Source organism: Heloderma suspectum, chromosome Z (assembly GCF_057233095.1).
Source record: "Heloderma suspectum isolate Gila_16-S chromosome Z, 16-S_ref, whole genome shotgun sequence".
In the NCBI taxonomy this organism is placed as follows: domain Eukaryota; kingdom Metazoa; phylum Chordata; class Lepidosauria; order Squamata; family Helodermatidae; genus Heloderma; species Heloderma suspectum.
Window position 1 is genome coordinate 15,234,665 of NC_139476.1, and position 19,339 is coordinate 15,254,003.

A 19,339-nucleotide genomic window follows, 5' to 3' on the forward strand; every position below is an offset into this window, starting at 1 on the left:
TAATGGGAACTGTGGATGCTACAGACAAGTCGTTAGACACAAGCAATGTAAGCCACACAGCAGTCCAAGCAGGCTGCCTGTAACTGGAATATGCGTCTCAAAAGCGTAGCTGTGGGATGGTGCTCAGCTGGCCCAACGTTGCAGGCTGTGTGAGCTGACGAGGGCCTGATACTTCACACCGCTGCAGCACGGGCAATGCTGGGGTGGCCCTGTCCACATCTGGCACCCAGTGCTGCCTGCCCTTGTAACAACACTGCGCCTGCAGGCAGAGCTGCAGCCACTGTGGCAGCTTTTCTCGCACTCGAAAGCCCTTCCAGAGCTGCCCCATTTGCTTGCTGCTCACAAGCTATGAGCTTGTTGAAACTTTTTCGGTAAGGAGGCTTTTAAGACAAAAACCTTGGACAGGGGGAGGAAGGGTCAGAAAGAAAAACTGCCCAACTTCCCTGCTTCATCAGCGCCATTTCAGCCAAAAGGGTCGTGTTTGGGTCTTGTTTGCTGAGAGTGCAAGAGTGGGATGGAGGATTCAAAAGACAGGCAAGAAGTCTATTGCCTTAAAAAAAAAACATGCACGCACACAAGGCGCTGTTGCTCTTTGCTGCGTCAGTGAATTTTTCTGTTGAAACAGTGCAAAGCTGTTGCAAAACGAATTAAGGCACCAAAGTAAGAGCAACCCCCGCAACTCCTCCCACACCGAATATTGAAAACTTCATTTACACTCCAATAAAGGCAAAGCCCCGTCCCTCCTCTGTTTGCGGAAATGGCCTGTACCTCTGTGATAATCTATCACCTAGAGAAAAGAAATCTAAAGAGATATTAATCACAAACAGTTCACAGAGAGAAAAAAGGAGGGGGAAAGAAAGAACTTAACGTTTACTGTACTTTTACTATGAAACACTTAAATATGCCACTAAGAATGTATGTCTAAATTAAAAATAAAAACTAAGACTTAACAGCTTAATAAATATGAAGTGAAGAATTTATATATTTCTTTAAATAATGAAGTCAAGAAGGAGGAGTGGTCCAGATGGCAAACTATTTTCTAGCATGTTTGACATGCTATTGAGTCGTTGGGTGAAACTCACATTTATGACGTTTTTAAAATACTGCCTCTAAAAGCCAACTGAAAAGTGATTAGTGCAATGAAAAGCTGGACAACACATCTGCTGCTTTCTTTTGGGACTCCTAGTGAGCAGGTGAGCTTACCTGAGCCTATCAAGTTAGGGGGAAACTGCTTTCTCTCGGGGGGGGGGGTGCGTGTGAGAGAGAGAGAGAGAGAGAGAGAGAGAGAGAGAGAGAGAGAGACACGCAGTATTTTCAAGGTTAACAGGGGACTGCATAGATGCTCATCCACAAAATGTTTCAAGCAGCAATTTACAAACATGGGTTTTGGCCACCCATATCAGCAGCGGCCATTTAATGATTAAAAAAAAGAAGAGACAATGTATAAAGCAGAACAGCTTTTCTTATCTTGCAGCTAGTGATCATTCCAAGCCTGAAAAACGGGCTGTTCGATTTTAATGGTACCTCCGCTTCTAGAAGGAAAGGAGGAAGGAAATCTATAAGAGTGTCGGCTCCTCCCTCCTACTCCTTTTCCCTTCCTTATTTTAAACAAGCAGCTCAATTCAGGTGTCACGTTTTTGTTAAGGGAAACACCTTTTTTGGGGGGTGGGAACAGTGATGGACATGCAACATCTGACTTCAAAAGCAGTAACACACTAGATGAAATTGCTAATTACATGGAAAGCCTACATGAAGTAGTTTGTTCAGTGAAATAATTTCTTGAGGCAATGTACAAAAGCAATATAAATATATTTTTTTCGGGGGGGATTGATGCTGTGAAAGTTTGCCATCTGACATAGGGAGAGGATAAAGAGATTTCAAAGACAATTAGATTCTCCTTTACCTCGGGGCCGTTGTTTCTCTGCATCATAGATCATTACCACTTCGGTGACCTAGAAAAGAGAAGGGGAAATTCTACCAACGGTGCTACCAGGTGAGGGTTAACAAATGGAAGCAGGCTGAGACCACAAACAAAAACAACACACAATTAAGTGCTTGACGTGTGGCTATCAATATGCATCTGCTAGAGAACAGGGCAGATAAACCCCTTGCAAGTAAAGCACGCTTCCTAAGCAGGGGGCATTGTTCTCTGGCAAATGCATAATGATGCAAAAGATCACCCCCTGCCCTTGCTTCCTTAAGGTGTAAACACATAAGACAGAATAATTAAAATAACCAACAACCATGAAGAGCCGAGAATGCAAATATTAGTGCTGAAGAAGCAGAAAAACATATTTGGAAAGGGGAGAAAATCAGGTGGCTCTGGGGAGTGAGGATTGATGACTTAGCTAGAAGAACGAACGAGGAACACTGGGTATGTTTTCTTAATAACTGTTTTAAACAGGTAAAACTCCCCAAGGTGACAGGGCCCAGTTGCATAAACAGCGGTCCTTCAAAAACTACCCCTTGCTCACCTCTGATTTGCTTACATGTTCCGGGGCAATTCAGAAGCCTAAGTGTGATGAGAAAGGGAAGAGAGCCCCTAAAAAGATCAGGAGGATGGAGCAAACTCTTTCCCACCCTGAGATGACTAATGCTATGTACAATGGCAAGATTATCACAGGTGGATGAGCAGCCCTTGCAGAGAGGCAACCTTAATGTTGTCCGCAAAGCATGAGCAACAGGGCGCTGATGAGGGATTCTTGGTTTGCAAAGACAACAGGATGCCAATTCAGAGTTCACCCCCCTCCCCCATCTACAGCCTCTGAATCAATTTCAGTTGTCTCTGTATGTGTCACTAAGCCTCAGAGGTCAAAGAGTCTGGATGTGATTTTAAGAAGAGGGCGCTTAAGTTGGCCTACGCCAATCATCTTGAGAAATGAGAGGCACCAAGGTCTGGTTCATTCATTCATTCTATTTCTATACAGCCTCATAGCTGAAGCTCTCTGGGAGGTTCACAAAAATTAAAATGCGTTAAAATCCATTATATAAAATATAAAACCATTCATGTAATAACATAGAACAAATAACACCCACCCAACAACATCTATCTAAAACAAAAATGATTAGCCAGAGACAATCAGGGGGAAAAAAAGGAAAGGTTCCTCCTGTGCAAGCACCGAGTCATTGCTGACTCCTAGAGGGACGCCGCTTTCGCTGGCATTTTCATGGCAGACTATAGTGGGGTGGTTTGCCATTGCCTCTCCCAGTCGTGACTACCTTTCCCCCAGCAAGCTGGGTACTCTTTTTACTGACTGGAAGGATGGAAGGCTAAGTCGACCTGAGCCAGCTACATGGGACCCAGCTTCCGCTGGGATCAAGCTCAGGTCATGGGGAAGAGTTTCAGTTGCAATACTGTTGCCTACCACTCTGCGCCACGTATATGCTGCCAAATGCCTAACAAAGCAGTCTAAACCTGGTGCCAAAAAGATGACAATGTTGGCACCAGGCAGGCCTCATCAGGGAGATTATTCAATCAATGGGGAGCCACCAACGAGAAGGCCCTCTCCCTTGGTGCTGCCCTCCAAGCCTCCCTTGAAGGAGGCTCCCAGAGGAGAGCCTTAGATGCAAAGCGTAGTGTGTGGGTCGGTTCATGCCGGGAGAGGCATTCTGTCAGGTACTGTGGTCCCAAGCCATGTAGGGTTTTATAAGTCAAAACCAGCACTTTGAATTGGGCTCGGAAGCATATAGACAGCCAGTGCAAACAGGCCAGAATCGGTCTTATATATTCAGACTTTCTGGTCCCTGTTATCAGTCTGGCTGCCCCATTTTGCACAAGCTGCAGCTTCCGAACCGTCTTCAAAGGCAGACCCATGTAGAGTAGTAATCTAACTTGGAGGTTACCAGAGCATAGGCAACTGAAACCAAATTATCAAGGGCCACCAACCCAAGGTGGCAGAAGGCACTCGTTTGAGTTTGCACAGGTTGGGGGGGGGGAGAGGTAAAGGGGGCTGAAGTAGATTAGACGGCCTTGAGGTCTCCTCTCAATCTGCAATACTCTAAGCAAAGGAGAAACTTCAGCCTGCCTTATTAGTGGAGCAGAAGTTCTCATTTGAATTCTTTGGGAGGGGATTCATATACAAGAAAGGGGGCTTTCATCCAGGAGATGATGGCGGGGGGCGGGGGAGCAGGATGTCCCTTGGAAGAAAGCTAGATCATGATTGTGTCATTCTGGAGAAATCAAACCAGGAGGGGCACCGGTAGGTTTCGTGCTCCCTTTTGCTCACAAGCCAGTCCTGTCTGCAAAACAGCTCCTCCCTTTCTCAGTTTGTAAACAAGGCTGTGAAAGGGAGAGGGGAATTTTTTCTGAATTTCCTAATTGATGCATCAGTATATGTCACTTTATTGGTGACCCCTTAGGTTAGAAGGGCAGGGGGAGTCAGCAACTATTGCTTGGAGATGTTATCCAGTGAAGTATGAGAAAAAGACCTACCCTAAGAAAGGACCACCAGCTGCAAGGTGCTGCAGCAAAGGCTTATGGCGGCTTTGTCCTCTGTTCTACAGACCTTCCACACTTGCCAACGCCTTGCTTGGTCTCCACCTGTTCTTGCTGTGGCAAGAAGACCTTTGATGCTCAGAGGCCTCTCCACCCAGCCCCCCAAATGCTACCCTTCACACGAAGAGCTGGGGCTGTGCTGCGGGAGCGAGGCGTGACCAAGGAAAGAAGGAAGACGCGCATTGATTGGCACCACTCAAGGGCTTTTAGGGAGAATTTGCCCTGGACGCCACCAATTTCACCCTAGGGAGTGTTCTGGGGAACTGTGTAATGAAAAGGGATATGCGTGGGTTCGCCCAGGGTGAGCTTTTTGAACTAATTGGAAAAGAGAACTCGTTCGGTAGGGTTCAAGTTACCAAGGGCTAATGGGAATCCTACTAACATGGGCTAATTCCCTTTTGAGACCCATCCCAATTACATCTTGTCAAGTGCTCCCCTCCCAGCAGGAGTGTCGGGTTTCTGTTTCACTGGGCAAAATCAGTCACTAGTTGCTGAACATGTTTGTGTTTTACACATTTGTTATTGAAAAGCCAGTCATACCCGCACCTTTTAAAGGCACATCTCAGACAGATGCCGTTCATTTCCCAAACTGAACTAACACAATTCAGCGATAAAACTAAGGACAAGGAGGGGAGCAATTTTAAATCAGCTGGTTGAAAGAAAAGCCCCCTGCTCCCGCGCTAGTCCCTTTATTTCGCAAACTGTGGAGATTCCCACATGCATTACGTGCAGCTGACAGAGGCGCCCAACTCCACAGCCACCTGGAAGTTCCCAGGAAGATGTACACAAACACAATCTCCTCGCTGAGTAGCTCGGCTTGTGGTAATCAAGGTAAGTCGGGTTCCAGACAGAAGCTTGGAAAGCTGGAAATGGCCCTTGCAGCCATGTATGCAGCCAATGCTGTCTCAACCTGCAGCTGCATATGCCAGACAAGCCACTCACTCAACACTATGCTGACAGGCCTGGGCTGTTCATTTGCTTAACACCATCGCTTCACCTGCCCCTCCATCTGCCAAATTCACCTGCATTGCTCTTCAGCAAAAGTTTAGGAGCAAGAGTATTTCTAGGATATCTGTGTGCATTCCCTTTCAAGGTCCATGTGGCTCACACCGCCACAGACATCCCAAATAGCTCAAGGATTTTTATTTTTAAAAAGCAAGCTGCTAGTCCTGATGGAGAAAGGTCAAGCAAACAGATGCATGGTCTCTAGGTGAAGTTTTAGAAGCCAAGAGGACAGCTGGCAAGCTTCCATGGTTGAAAAGATGGAAGCTTTGGTGCCCAACAGAGCTCCTCACCCTCTTGTCCATCCCCCATCCCCTCACACAGGTCCTACTCCCTGCCCAATTGCCATGCAATTTCCTGAAGCAGATGCTAACCCTGCCCTTCTCTCGAAGGCAGAGCCAGACCGAAGGGGGCTTCCTCCTCTCAGGGTATAACTGGAACTTTGGGTTGGCCCTGCCTTCTTGAGCAAGAGGAGCTCAACCCTTTTCTGTTGGCTCCATTCTGTCACTGTCGGAGAACACCCTGAATCCCTGTGAAAAGTTGGATTCTTTTGGAAGTAAGGGAAACTGTGTCAAGTAAGAAGGAAACACATGTTTACACCATTTTATGTGCTGGCCCCCAACCATCAAGGTAACATTTGTGGGGAATAAGGGAAGTGGGGTACAGGAACATAGATAACCTTGGTTGCAAGAAGCAATTCTCTGCCCGTTCTTAGCTATGGTGTCTCTTGTTCCATTAAAACCAGTTCCCAAAATTCAGCACTATTGTAACATGCCACTATTACCGTTTAGGCAAGCATGCAACCAGTAAGCAACCAGGCTATAAGCCTCTTACTAAGGGAGCCACTGAAAGTTCAGAACACAGAAATCTCAGCCTCTGAGGGAAGAGCTGTCGGAAAACTGTGCTTCACACTGTGTGCGCACGCGCGCGCATTGTTAACACTCCTATCTTTAAATTAAACCCACATGAGCTGTGGTTATTATGATTCAATGGGCTTTAATGGATTAATGAAATCCAATTCTCAAAGCCTCTGGCTTTGATTAAAACTTTTTTAAAAAAACAAGGTGGCACTAAGTATTTGGAGCACAGAGATAAGAGTTGAGGCCATTTGGTGGTTAGGAGTCATCCTATTATTCTATCTGTACACCCACCTTCCCAAACCAGGGTGTCCCCCCGATGTTTTCAACTCCTATCAGCCCCAGCCAGCATGGCCAATGATTGGGGAGATGGGAGTTGTAGTGTGGAGGGACACAGGTTGGGGATGGTTGCTGTACACCAACTGCAAGGGTCTTGCGTATGAAAGCAGGGGGGAACCTCTTTCAGTCTGAGTGCCAAATGACATTTCAGAGCTCTTCAGGGGTCACATTCCAGGCATGGGCATGCCTGGAAGCAAAGGGGCAGAGTCAAAGGCAGAGGGGGTGGAGCCAAGAGGGTGGAGTCAAAGGCAAAAGGGGCGGAGCCCCAAATACAAAAGATAGCAGCATTAAGCTCTTACTGCCAGTAACTATGCCTTAGGAGAGGCATTTCAACCTTTAGAAAGGGGCGGAGTGGGGAGGGGGAGAAAAGCTGGGAAAGGGGGAGGGAGCCCAGGAGGGCCAGATTTGGCCTCCAGGCCTAAGGTTCCCTACCCTTGCATAAAAGAAGAAATTCAGGCCACATGATGCCCCCATGTAAGGAGGAGTGGCTTACTGCTTACCTGCTTTGGGGAGAAGCAGAGAAAGAAGAGGGTGGAGGGAAAAATGAAATGCATTCAAAAACACAGTAGGAAAATATTCCGTACCGATCCAAAAGAAGTCGTGACTGTTTAGGGAAAGTAAAGTGTACTCTGATAAAGAAACAGTGAAAGAGCTGTTTCTATGGGCTGGCTTTTTTCTTTTTTTTGTGCTACCAGCAAGCATCCCTTTCCTGCCCGTGAGGAAGGAGCCTGGAACCTGGACGGTGTCAGCAGCAGCCAGGGGTAAGAACAGCTAAGAACGCTCACCCCGACATGTCCTTACTACATTCTATCCTTGCATGGGATGTTAAAGTTTCTAACCTAGCTGAAAAGTGAAGAAAAGATAAAATAAATAATATCCATTTTAGAATAATGAAGGCAACAACTGCAAACTTCATCAAACCATCCATTTGCTTCCTGTGCACACATAGGGGGCTGCTGAATCCCCTACTCGAGGATCTAGCTGAAAACAAAAAGACAAGGTTGTTGGGTGCTGAGGCAGATGCCACACTGACTGGTTGTTCCACTCGGAGGAGAACAGGCCTCCTTACATCGGATCACAGACAGGTCTGGCTTGCTAGATTTCAGCCATGTGACCCACTAACACAGCCCTAGCAAAACCTTACTTCTGCAGCAAAACAGTAATAGTGTATGAAGCCACGTTCAGGCCAAAAAGCTGGCAAAGCTTCCTCCATTTTGCAAAGTCAAGAAGCTTTCTACAGCCACAGTGCTGAGTTTGTAACAGCACTTCCAATTTGAGAAGGGGCAAAACCATGGACTCAGAATTACAGAACTGAACACACTAGAGTCAAGGGCTTTTGCAGCTAATGGCAAGAAATCCAGCTTTAAACATGGGGGGGGGGGGCATCTGTCAGTCACATATACAAGCGAAACAGATCTGAGTACTTTTTTTTTTTTAAATTAGGAGGTAGGGAAGGAGGTCTCTTTCCAGAAACCAGCACATGCCGTCACCATAACTCACCACTCCGAACTTCTTGAAGTATTCCCTGAGCTCCGTCTCGCCACAGTTGTGAGGGATCCCACCAACAAAAATTTTATTGGATTTGTTATCGCTCCTGGATCCTTTCTGCCAAAACAAATGGGACAGTTGTGCTGAAGCCAAGGCTTGCTTTTCAAAACAACGTTTTCTTCATGCTGCTGCATTCTTCAAGACAACTCAAGTGCAATCGGCAGTGACTGCGTGCAGCACACAGGACAAGGTGAGAGGGGAAAGAAAGGATTTGATTATGAAGACCGATATGAAGGAAGGCAGAGTCATAGAGAAGATCCAGGAAAAGTTTGACAGAAACGGAGGTTGAAGATAGGATTCAGGAGAGTGGGGAGAAGAGGAAGGGAGGCCATTCAAGGGAGTGCACTAGATTGGCAGGCACAGAAGTGGGAGCGGGCACCAGCTGCATGGAGCAGAGAAAGGAGTGAAGAGGCAGCCTGGACAGATGTAGAAGGCAAATGGTGAATCTCACGAAGGGTGACTCATATATGAAGCTCTGAAAAGCCCCAAGCTCAATTGAATTTCCTAGTCAGCCTTTCGCAATCTGGCATCGTCCAGATGCGCTCGACTAAAACCCCCAGCAACTCCCGATGCTGGCTGGGGGATGCTGGGAGTTGTAGTCCAACACATCTGGACAGTCCCAGGCTGCCCTATGGGCTCCAAAGCTCTGCACGGCCTGGGCCCAGCCTAACTTAAAGGAGCAGCTTCTCCGACAGGAACCTCTCAGTCCCTGTAGGACACAGCTTACTTCACAAAACAAAGGAACAGGTAACATTTGCAAGGGGGGGGGGTTCAGCAGAGACTTCTCTGGGGGGTGGCAATGAGGTTCTGGAACTGTGCCCCAAGGGAAGCCCACGAGGCCTCAACTAAAACAAGGGAAGGGAGGATGTGAAGACATTTTTATTCCCCAAGGCCTTTATAACTAATGCTTCTCCTGGTCCATGCTAGTTTTTTTTTTAAATCTTACACTGGCTGTTGTATTTGTGGTTTTATCATTTTTACTGCTCTTAACTGTAATTGTAAGCCTCTTTTTCTACCCTCTCCTGGCCAATTCTTCAGGGGGAAAAATAAATTATGTTAACCCCAACAGTAAATTTTCACTGAGCAGGGGCATCTAAACACATCAGCGTGGCTTCCAAATGGGAGATTCTGCCCCAACGCCTTCTGATTCTTACGTGGCAGTAGGATGCGGGTGTGCAGATGTCAAAGGTAAACGCAACCCCTCCCTTAGAACCAGATCGTGGAGAGCTGAGTGCACCAAAAGACAGCTGCCACGGCTGGCTGGAAACCCAACAGCTTATGAAGCGGGGCCACTTCCCGCAAGCAGTGACATCTGGCAAGCCAGCACCAGTCCCGAGAGCTGCCAGGGCACAAATCGTTTTCTGCTAGGCACTTGAAATTCACCGTCTGCTTCCAGCAGGTTAACAAAGCTCCCTAGAATGTGGACAGGAAAAACATCAACAGCTCAATGAGGGCAGCGTGCAAAGCAATGTCGATGTGGCTCCCTTACCCATCCCTCCTTTGGTCGTGTTCTCTCTGGTTGCATTCCTCGAGGGGTACAGGGCTTTGGATCAATCTGTCAAACAAGGGTGAGTGTGAAACTGGAGACACGGCAAGCTGCAGTTTAAAAAGCTGAAACTGGTTTTGCCCTGTACCAGCATCTGGCAAGCAAGCTGATGAGTACTACGTGTTCCCGCCACCCCCTTTCCAGGATGGCTCAAGCCATGTATTAAGAAACTCACAGGAAGACTGGATGAAGCAGCTGGAAGGATGCTCGTCCAATAAACACAGATCTGCATGCAACTGAGCAGTGATATTCTCTCAGAGAAAATCCTCTCACAGAAAGCTAGAGAACGTGCAGACAGCAGAGGGAACTCCAACATAGAGCAAGGCCCCATCTGTCAATCTCAAGGCCAAGCTGCTTATTTTAAGCATGTAAGAGACCACTCTCTTCTCAAGTATGAAGCGCTGGAGATGGCCAAGCAGAGGTGCTTTTCTAAATTGGAGAACTGGTTCTCTTTTTCAGGATGCTGATGTGCCTTAAATGGTACACGTCAGCGGGCAGGCTAATAAGGACGGTCATGGTCTAGTAAAATCGGTGGGCTTATTTGCAAGGCTGCAGCATTTCAGCCACAGTTTCATCTCGTAATTACAGCAGTCAGTCACCTGCCAGTTACAAAGCATGATTCTCAGACAAAAGGTCAGCATAACAAACAGCTGCCATTATACTTACCCGAGTGTCTGCTAACCAAGGGATTCTTAGGCGGTGATAGCAATTATTTTACTTTTTATTAGTAGTGTTAGCAATATTTCTATACCACTTCTCATTTAAACAAATCCCAAAGCAGTTCACAAAGAAACAGAATAAATACAATATAAATAAAGAGTACCATATTAGAGACTGATCCAAAGGCAGGTCATGGCTGGGGGAAAGCCAAAGTAAAAAGACACATTTTACAAAACTGGGAAGAGGCTCATCTAACCATAATGAGGTGTGGGAAGACCTCACCCCTCACCACATAGTTCTCATTACGATCTTGTAAGCAGAACGTCAAGGAATGGGCCCCTGTGTATTAATGTTGAATGCTTTCCTAAAAGCTGAGTTCTTATAACATTTAGCCTCAAGGACAGTCACATCTGGAAGGAACAATCACTAAGCAAAAGTATTTAATTATTCCATCAGCCACTTGAATCATTTCTGGAACTTGGTTATTTTAAGAAACAACTGGGCATGCACCCACATTCTCCCCCTTTCTGCTCCCACCCCCAGACTGGGGCAAACTTACGTTTCGGCCATCTAATGTATGGGGCCTGCTGGCGAGGACTGTCCCCACACAGTTGGGATCCTTGAACTTGACAAATCCAAACCCTCGCGATTGATTTGTTGTCTTATCTTTCATTATCACGCAGTCAACAACTTCCCCATACTGGGAAAAGTAGCCGCGGAGCGTTTCTGTGAAAGAAAAACACACACGCTTTGTTGAGAACAATCTGTCAGAGACAGAAAACGGGCAGAGGCAGAAGTAGATGAACCCTGTAATACACTACCCCAAGATGGCTTGCAACTTTCAAGGACATACTCAGGACTGAACAGAGAGACTTTTTTTAGGGCAATCAAAACAAAGGCATAAAGTATTCATTACCTTGAAATGGGTTTCCAGCCATTCAGTGCTTACAGAAGTAGTACAACTCTGTTCTGGACAAACTTGTAATGTCCAAAGAAGGATGGCTTTATAGTGAAAGCAAGAGGGCCAATGTACACAAGAAGCATTTTATAATGTAGAGATGCTTATTATAGCAAGGCTTGAGAATTCCTGCTCTAATCCACCAACCGACTATTTATTTATTTCATTTCTATACTGCCCAATAGTCAAAGCTCTCTGGGCGGTTCACAAAAATTAACTAGTCTGACCGTCACTTTCCGTACCTGCAACTAGGGATGTACGGATTCCGCACTGTTCATTCCAGTGGGAAATCTGCCTGGGGTGAGGGAAGCGATCTGTCCCCCCCCCCCCCCAATCCTCTGGAGCGGCTCCGCTTTGCGAGGATTCCATGGAGCCGCCCAGCTTGGAGCTGTTCCACACGGAATCCTCCAGGAGCAGAGGTAAGTGGGCTGATCTGCCGCAGATTCCAGTGGCTGGATTCCAATGAATCTGGCCTCACTTGAATCGGCAGCGGATTTCTCTAACATCTCTACCTGCAACTCATCATTAGGGGGCCTGGGAATGGCTTTCAGGCTGCACTGGCCCCAGGGAAACCACAAATGATTTGGAACCAAGGCCGCTCAAAGTCATGTTACAATGCAAAGCAACAGTCCAGCCCTGTGGTGGCAGGGATTCGAAATGGGTGGGTCGTGATTTGGGTTGTGCGTGTGCTTTTTTTAAAGTAAGAAGCTCATGATCAGTTCAAGAGATGATTACCTTGCGTGGTGCTCCAGTCTAGGCCACCCACAAACAGCTTCCTGCAAGACAAAGAACAAAGATCTCTTTAAAGCTGACAGACATAGCCTGTTTAGAGTAACGTGCTACATCCTAAAATGCCTTTGAAGGGCTAACTATATTAGGTCTTAAGATTTGTAGATCCTGAAGATGTTACCAACTAAGAATTTCTTTTCCACTTGAACTGATATTATGAACCAATTTTCAAGCCTGTTGAAGAAGTAAACAAACATACAGGGTGGGGATGACTAACACTTCTAAAGCCACAAGTAACACTCATAAAATATGGGATATCAAGAATCTATTTCTCAAAGCCCAAGCAAAATTCATTATTCATCAATATCCCATTATACCACCTACTGAAAAGGTATTGTAAGAATTTTTTATTGTGTCAGTTCTTTATAGTTCTTATCTCATCCCTCCCAATGGCTATTTGAGGTAAGTCTTTGCTCCCATTTACAGAGACCAAAAAGAAATGAAAAAAGGTAGCAGTTTGCCAATGTCACCTAGAAAGATCGCAGTTGGGCTGAGAATTTTATCTTCGATCTCTTGCTATCACCCTATTCATTAGACCACAAAGGCTCTAGAAAGCCATTTTGGCAAACAGTTTGTTTTCCCAAAATTGCTTCAGAAAAAACGTTTGAGCCTCAGGAACTGAACTGCTTCCAGGGAAGTCGTCCAGCAAGCAATCCACTACTTGCCAGCTGCATATATGCCTTATTTTTTAAGCACTGGGGGAGGATTTCACAACTGCTGTAGCATTCAAGCATCTCCACAAAAGGTGTGCCTGACCAATTCCTGGCTACAGGCTGGAACCGCACAGGGTTTTGTGTACTCCTTCAGGAACGCCTCGTTGATTCTCTAGACAGATCCCACTGGCACCAGAATCTCAGGTGCATGGCAACCTAACAGTAACTTGAACACTGCTGCTCCTCTGCGAGCACAGAAACACTATGACGGTGACTCATTAGAGTGTCTACACCAATGGAACTATGACAGGCAGGTGGCAGAAGTTCACTGGACAAACAGTATGCCACAGAGCAGGAGTGGGCAACCCGGGGCCTTCCAGAAGGTTTGGACTTCCATCACCCCCAGCCAGCATGGATAGTAGTCAGGGATTATGGGAGTTGTAGTCCAAAACATCTGGAGGGCACCACAGGGGGTCGTTATCCTCTTATTCCCAATCTCTCTGTACTAGATGGCACAGAGACGCATCCTTCCCTGCGTGCATACGCATACCACCCCCGTTATGCGATATGCACCCCAGCACAGAAACTGACAGAGGCCATCACAGCTTACCACTTGGGGAGTGGCTCTCCAGCCTATTCCCCACATCTAAGCAGAAAACAACATTCCCTCCCCAATTTGGGGGAATATATATCCCTAATCTACAGCGCAACCCTTCTAGGGGCACAAACTTGTGCTTTGCAGCCTGCTGTGACCAGTTTGCAAAGCCCTTTGCCAATAAAAGCCGCTCACGTTCATTCTGACTTGAGACTCCTCATTGGGAGCAGATATCTACGGCAATGACTGAGGATGCTCTTCCTGTTTCATTGGATAGGCTTCTGCTTAGCCTGAGGATGTGGACACGTTGTTTGGAAGATCGAGGCCGAACACTTGCTGGTTAGATCCGTGTCCATACTGGCACGTGAGTGGCGGAAGGCTGTAAATACATCCTTAGAGGTAAGATGCCAGAGAAACGGATGGCTACTTAGCCCCAGGCATTTTTGGATGAACCCGATTATTTCAATCCTTTTCCATCTGAGTTCAGGCCCGGGGTTCTAGATGGGCAGATGTGCCATACTGGTCAGTCCCTTGGCCTATGAAGTTCCTCAGGGCTCCATGGTTGGGTGCTATCAATTCTCCTGTTCAACACACAACCGACCTCAAGCTAATTTTGGTCCCTTTGGTATCCGTAGCCACTACAGATGCCACTATTTTTAAATTTTTTTTTAGATAGTATGGAGTGTGCATGCGCAAAAATGGCCTACTGACCCGCCAAAGGTGCTCACCACGGTTAATGGTTTTCAGGCAGGCACTGAAGACACTTTTATTTTGCTGGGTTTTAATGTTAACATAAAGTTAAAACATTAAAACAGTAAAGTTAACTTTACGGGCTTGTTTTTTTTAAACTTTTTTTTACTGTCCTCATGTTTTATTGTACTGTTCTCATTTATTGTATCAAAATTGTATTTTACTGTTGTGAACTTCCTTGGGTGCCCCTTTATGGGGACTGAAAGCCGGTTTCTGTTTCTATAAATAAAAGGCTGAGAAGAACAAGGGGCAAGAACAATTTCTAGGTTCTACCATGCAGCAACGCTCCACCGCCATCTCCCAAGTCAGGGGATATTCAAGCCTACTGAAGCATGAAAAATCCTTCCCCTTCAGTTAAAGTTACCCAAGTGCTGGCTTTTAATAAGTCAAACAATGCCATACATCAGCAATGTGATGGCTGCACACTTTGCTCGCACGCCATATGGTGGAAGAGGGCCTGTTGGGAAATCACAAGCGGAGGACACATAGGCTTCCTTTTAAGCACACACCAAACAAGGCACAACAGTGGAAAATCCAGGCACCATTAACTCCTATCACCTCCACCTCCTGCACTAAGCTTCAGCTCTGACCTCATTGTACACTGAAAGAACATTTGAAATTCCTCCCATCCTCCAGTTAATAGAGTTTACCTCGCAAGGGCATTTACATCTATTTGTCTGTCTTGTTCCTGAAAACAGTGGGTTGGATCCAGAGCTGTGCGAAACAGAACTCCATGAACTGGAGGATTCTGTGTGGTGGTGGTGGTGGGGTATTTTCATTGCTCCCCCCTGCAGCCTTCTATACCCCTGAAAATCTGCTATGAATGGTTACTCCAGAACAGCATGAGGTGGCGCTGAGGAAAAGCAAATCAGCCCGTTCCTCTATTGGAGAGGCTCTGCTGGATCCCGGTTCATTCTGCCAATGAAAGGAGTGCTTCCATTCATCAAGAATCAACTCTGGATCTAACCCAACATGTCTCAGAGTAACTCTTTGGAATATTGTCTTGGTGTTACTTCTTCCTCTTTACTGCAAACTAAGCAGTACAGATAACTGAAATCTAAAGTATATTTATTTATTACATTTATATCCCACCTTTTTTCCTCCTTAAGGAACCCAAGGCGGTGTATATAATCCTCCTCCTCTCCATTTTATCCTCACAACAGCAACTCTGTGAGTTAGGTTGGGCTGAGAGTCTGTGACTGGCCCAAAGTCATCCACTGAGTTTCCACGGCCGAGTGGGGACTTGAACCCAGACCTCCCGACTCCTAGTCCAACACTCTAGCCACTACACCACACTGGCTGTTGAGGGAAAGCACTTTGCTTATTGGCAAAAAAGGAGATTGACACATTTGATAGCAGACTTTTAAAGGCAACCGGAAGGCAAGGAGATCAACATGTACCAGGAGTGAGCTGACTACAGGCTTGTTGGATCCATTTCATCATTATTTTTTACCAATAAAGGAGACAGGGTAATAGCTCAGGGATAGAGCCCATGCTCTGCATGGAGAAGGCCCCAGGCCTCATAGGGCTGGGAAAGACCCGTTGGATACTCTGGCGCACCAGTGCCAACCAGTATACACACAATGCTGAGTTAGGTGGACCAACAGTGTCAAGGCAGTTCCATATGTTCGTATATGTTCAGCCCCCAGGTCTACCAGCCAGAGTGAACTGCAGGTAGCATCAAGTAGCAAGATGCCCCCAAGCACATGTTCCAACTAGTTTGTTTTCAGTACCAGAACTAAACTCAGTACTTTGTCACACAAAATCGACTCTCCTTCCCCGGCCACCAGCTCTCTTCATGTTATTATTTACTGATTCAAAGCATTTTTATCCTGCTCTTCAGTCAAAAGGCTCCCAAAGAAATCAATCTAACTTTGTAATTTTTATAATTTATTTTTAATATAATTATATCAATTTATTGTAATTTTTACACTAATTTTAGCAGCCTAATTTAGGGAAAGGAGGCGGGGGAAAGCTTTTTAGCTGTTGCTGTTGTTAAACAATGTCAACTGGGAGTCAGAACCCGCTGGTGATCTATGCAAAGTACCCAGAGATCTTCCACTAGATCCTAATCTATCCTTCCCTGTTGTCAGTGAAAATCACTATATTGACCACAAAGTCTTATACATGTCTACACGTTAAATCCCACTACAGTTAAGTGGGAGTTTCTTCCAGGAAAGTATAGGGTTGCAGGCTCAGGTAGAATTTTTTTTTATTCTAGTAGGTTATTGCTGGTGAAACCTATTTATTGTTCTTACTTCCAGAGGGGTAATCATATTAGTCCTACTGCAGCAAAAACAGCAAAGATTCTCGAGGCAGCTTAAAGACAAGCGAATGTATTATGGCATTAGCCTGCCTTCCCCAACTTGCTGCCTTCCTTCCAGATGTTTTAGACTAGCATGCCCTAGCTAGCATGACCAATGAATGGCCAGGGAAGCTGGGAATTTCAGTCCAAAACATCTGGAGGGCACCACGTAGGGGAAAGCTGGCATAAGCTTTCATGGACTAGAGTTCCCTTCATCAGATGCTTGAACTGTTATCTTCTTAAGGCAGACTGTGTGTGTGCATGTATCTGTGTGTTTGTTCGTTCGTGCACCCAGTTACCCAGGGTAGCTAGTCATTTGTGGCACCTGAGAATTTGAAACATTTATTCAGCTGTGTACGAGCCTGGCACCTAAAATCCATCATGCCTGCTCTTTAGAAACTGAAGTCTGTGCCTCACATATTGAGGTACCATCTCCAGTTCTGGTAATATAGATGAATGAGCGGACCGCACACCAGGGGTTGCAACCCCTGCTTGTATGGAACAGGAGAACTGCCTCCTAGCTAGACAGCTCTTAAGATCTCATGTGCCTCCCAAGAAGTGACTGAGATGGGGCACATTTTCTCCTGCTCCCATACAAGACAACTTGCTAGGATAAAGCAGCTGTTTTTGCTAAAACAGTAATACCAGCCGTCAGTTCTATACATAGCCCAGGCCTTTTATTGCACAGCATTCCAAATAATACACATTTAAACATGGCGGGTTAATCTCGATTGATAATATATTACGTCAAGTCTCAGGTGCTTCACACTTGAGATATTTTCAGCACAATCTGATAACATCCCAAAAAGAAAACACAGGGCCAGGATGCTTTCACCACTTCTCGTGAAAAGCGCTTTGGATAACATCAGCAGAGCTTTTTCTTGCTTCCCCTTTTCCATGCAGTCATCCTTCTCTGACGATCCAGGAAGCGGCAAAAGCAGTCTCACAAGTACCACCAGCACTCAGGAGCAAGAGCACACACCATTCCCTAACAAACATTTCTTCATCAGGATACACTCACAGAGCTGCCACATCTCCTGAAAGGCTAATACAATCTACAAGTCTGAGCCTGAAATTTCTAGACAAACTAAACATTTCCCAAGATGCCAAATGTGCACCACCAATCACAATTATATTATGCATGGTTCCAGGATGCTAGAATCACCATGGCCAGAAAAGCGAGTAATACGTTAACCTCCTTCCCTCCTTCACCCCAGTAAAAAAAATATAAATTAACAAGGTAAGCATTTATTGGCCAAAGTTAAACATCCAGGCCAAAAAAGACACTATTTTGTTCTCTGGTTAATGTTTTTCATAACTTGAATATTTGGCTGCTACTTTATGAACATAGGAACCTGCCTTATACTGAGTCAGACAATTGCTCCATCTAGCCCAGTACTGTCAATGCTAGCTGGCAGATGCTCCCCAGGGTTTCAGGCAGCAGTTTTTCCAGCCCTCCCTGGAGATGCCAGGGATCGAAACTCAGACCTTCTACATGCAAAGCATGGGCTCTTCCACTGAGTTATGTTCTGGGTAGGAGGAGAGGAGGGAAGAGATACTGCATTACCTAAATCCTCTAGCAAGGGTAGATGTTTTACAATCCAATTGTGACAATTCCTGCTTAAACGTTCCTTTGTTTAAAACAATACCAGGTTCAATTCAGCTTGGATATGTTACTTCTGGGTTTTGCTTTGAACAACCATATCTGAAGTTCTGTGCAACTAGACTCCCATCATCCTAAACATTTGGCCCAGTAGAGATATTCTGCTGTGAGGCCAGTTAGTTTCATTACTACAATAATTAAACCAAAGTAGAGAAGCCAGAGTGATTAAGTACATCAGTCTAGGACTGGGGAGAGCCAGGTTTAAATCCCCACTCAGCAAGGATGAATTACAACCAGTCAATCTTTTTCAACCCAAAGATGGGGTTGGGGGAACCATGCATGTCACTCTGAGCGCCTCAGAGAAAGGGCAGGATATAGATGTAATAAATACAAGTAAGCAATTTTTGGCAAGTGCACACACTAACCATGAAGTCAAAGTGGTCTTGGTCTCTTTGCTATGATTCCTGGGTGGTTGGGATGGATATGGGGAGCCAACATAACACAATCAGCAAGAATAGGCAGGTAGGGGACCTAAGATCCTAACACGCACATTCTCAGAACTAAGATCACCAGCTTAATGGGATATGTGAACAGCCCGCAGGAAAAACACACATACAACCGTACTGATTATAAGGGAAAAAATCCAGAGCCCAGATCACACAGCAATCAAATAAACATTTTGTCACCACTGTAAGTACTATGCAGTCACACTACCCCAGATATGACAAAATGTGTCAAATTCCCTCCTTGTTTTCCTACAGAATTTCCATTAAATGACCTAGTTCGCACAATCAAAATAAGCTATTGTGGCTTATTTAACCCATCAACAGCCCATGGGTTAGTGGAGGGTTGTTTTCCCCTCCAACAAGCTATGCCACCAGGGTTGGATGACACAACAAGCCGTGCCTAGGCAGTGATTATGGAAATCGCACCTTACACGCACTGTGATTTAAATAAGCCATGGTGATTTATTCTGATTGTGTCAACTTGATGGTCTTAAAGGCCCCTTCCAACCCTACTATTCTATGATTCTATGAACCAACCCAATATAATAAATACAAATTCCAGTATCAGTTTACAGAACTCCAGCCCAGAAGCACTGATCTTACCATCAAATTAATGCCTACTGATATTCAAAATTAGGGCTTCCTCAAATGCAGGAACCCCATGCACTTTTAATACACAATCCTGAGTGTTCCCTGTCTGAACATTAAAGTCACTTCAACTTCACTTCAACAA

At 45.6% G+C, this 19,339-nt stretch overlaps 2 protein-coding genes across 3 annotated transcripts in view; one reads left to right on the forward strand and one right to left on the reverse strand.

Annotated features, from left to right (window-relative positions):
- The window catches only part of DAZAP1 (DAZ associated protein 1), a 49,977-nt gene that overhangs the window by 20,498 nt on the left and 10,140 nt on the right, over window positions 1–19,339 (reverse strand). For both annotated transcript variants that reach the window (XM_084826322.1, XM_084826323.1), the window contains exons 2-6: window positions 12,141–12,181; window positions 11,007–11,173; window positions 9,731–9,796; window positions 8,194–8,298; window positions 1,904–1,952 (exon numbers count right to left, since the gene is read on the reverse strand). In XM_084826322.1, the coding sequence (XP_084682448.1) occupies window positions 1,904–1,952; window positions 8,194–8,298; window positions 9,731–9,796; window positions 11,007–11,173; window positions 12,141–12,181 (428 nt within the window). The remainder of the gene's footprint in view (window positions 1–1,903; window positions 1,953–8,193; window positions 8,299–9,730; window positions 9,797–11,006; window positions 11,174–12,140; window positions 12,182–19,339) is intronic.
- The window catches only part of GAMT (guanidinoacetate N-methyltransferase), a 35,862-nt gene continuing 24,682 nt past the window's right edge, over window positions 8,160–19,339 (forward strand). Inside the window, exons 1-2 of the mRNA XM_084826326.1 lie at window positions 8,160–8,431; window positions 13,720–13,841. The gene's annotated coding sequence lies outside the window, so the exon portion shown is untranslated. The remainder of the gene's footprint in view (window positions 8,432–13,719; window positions 13,842–19,339) is intronic.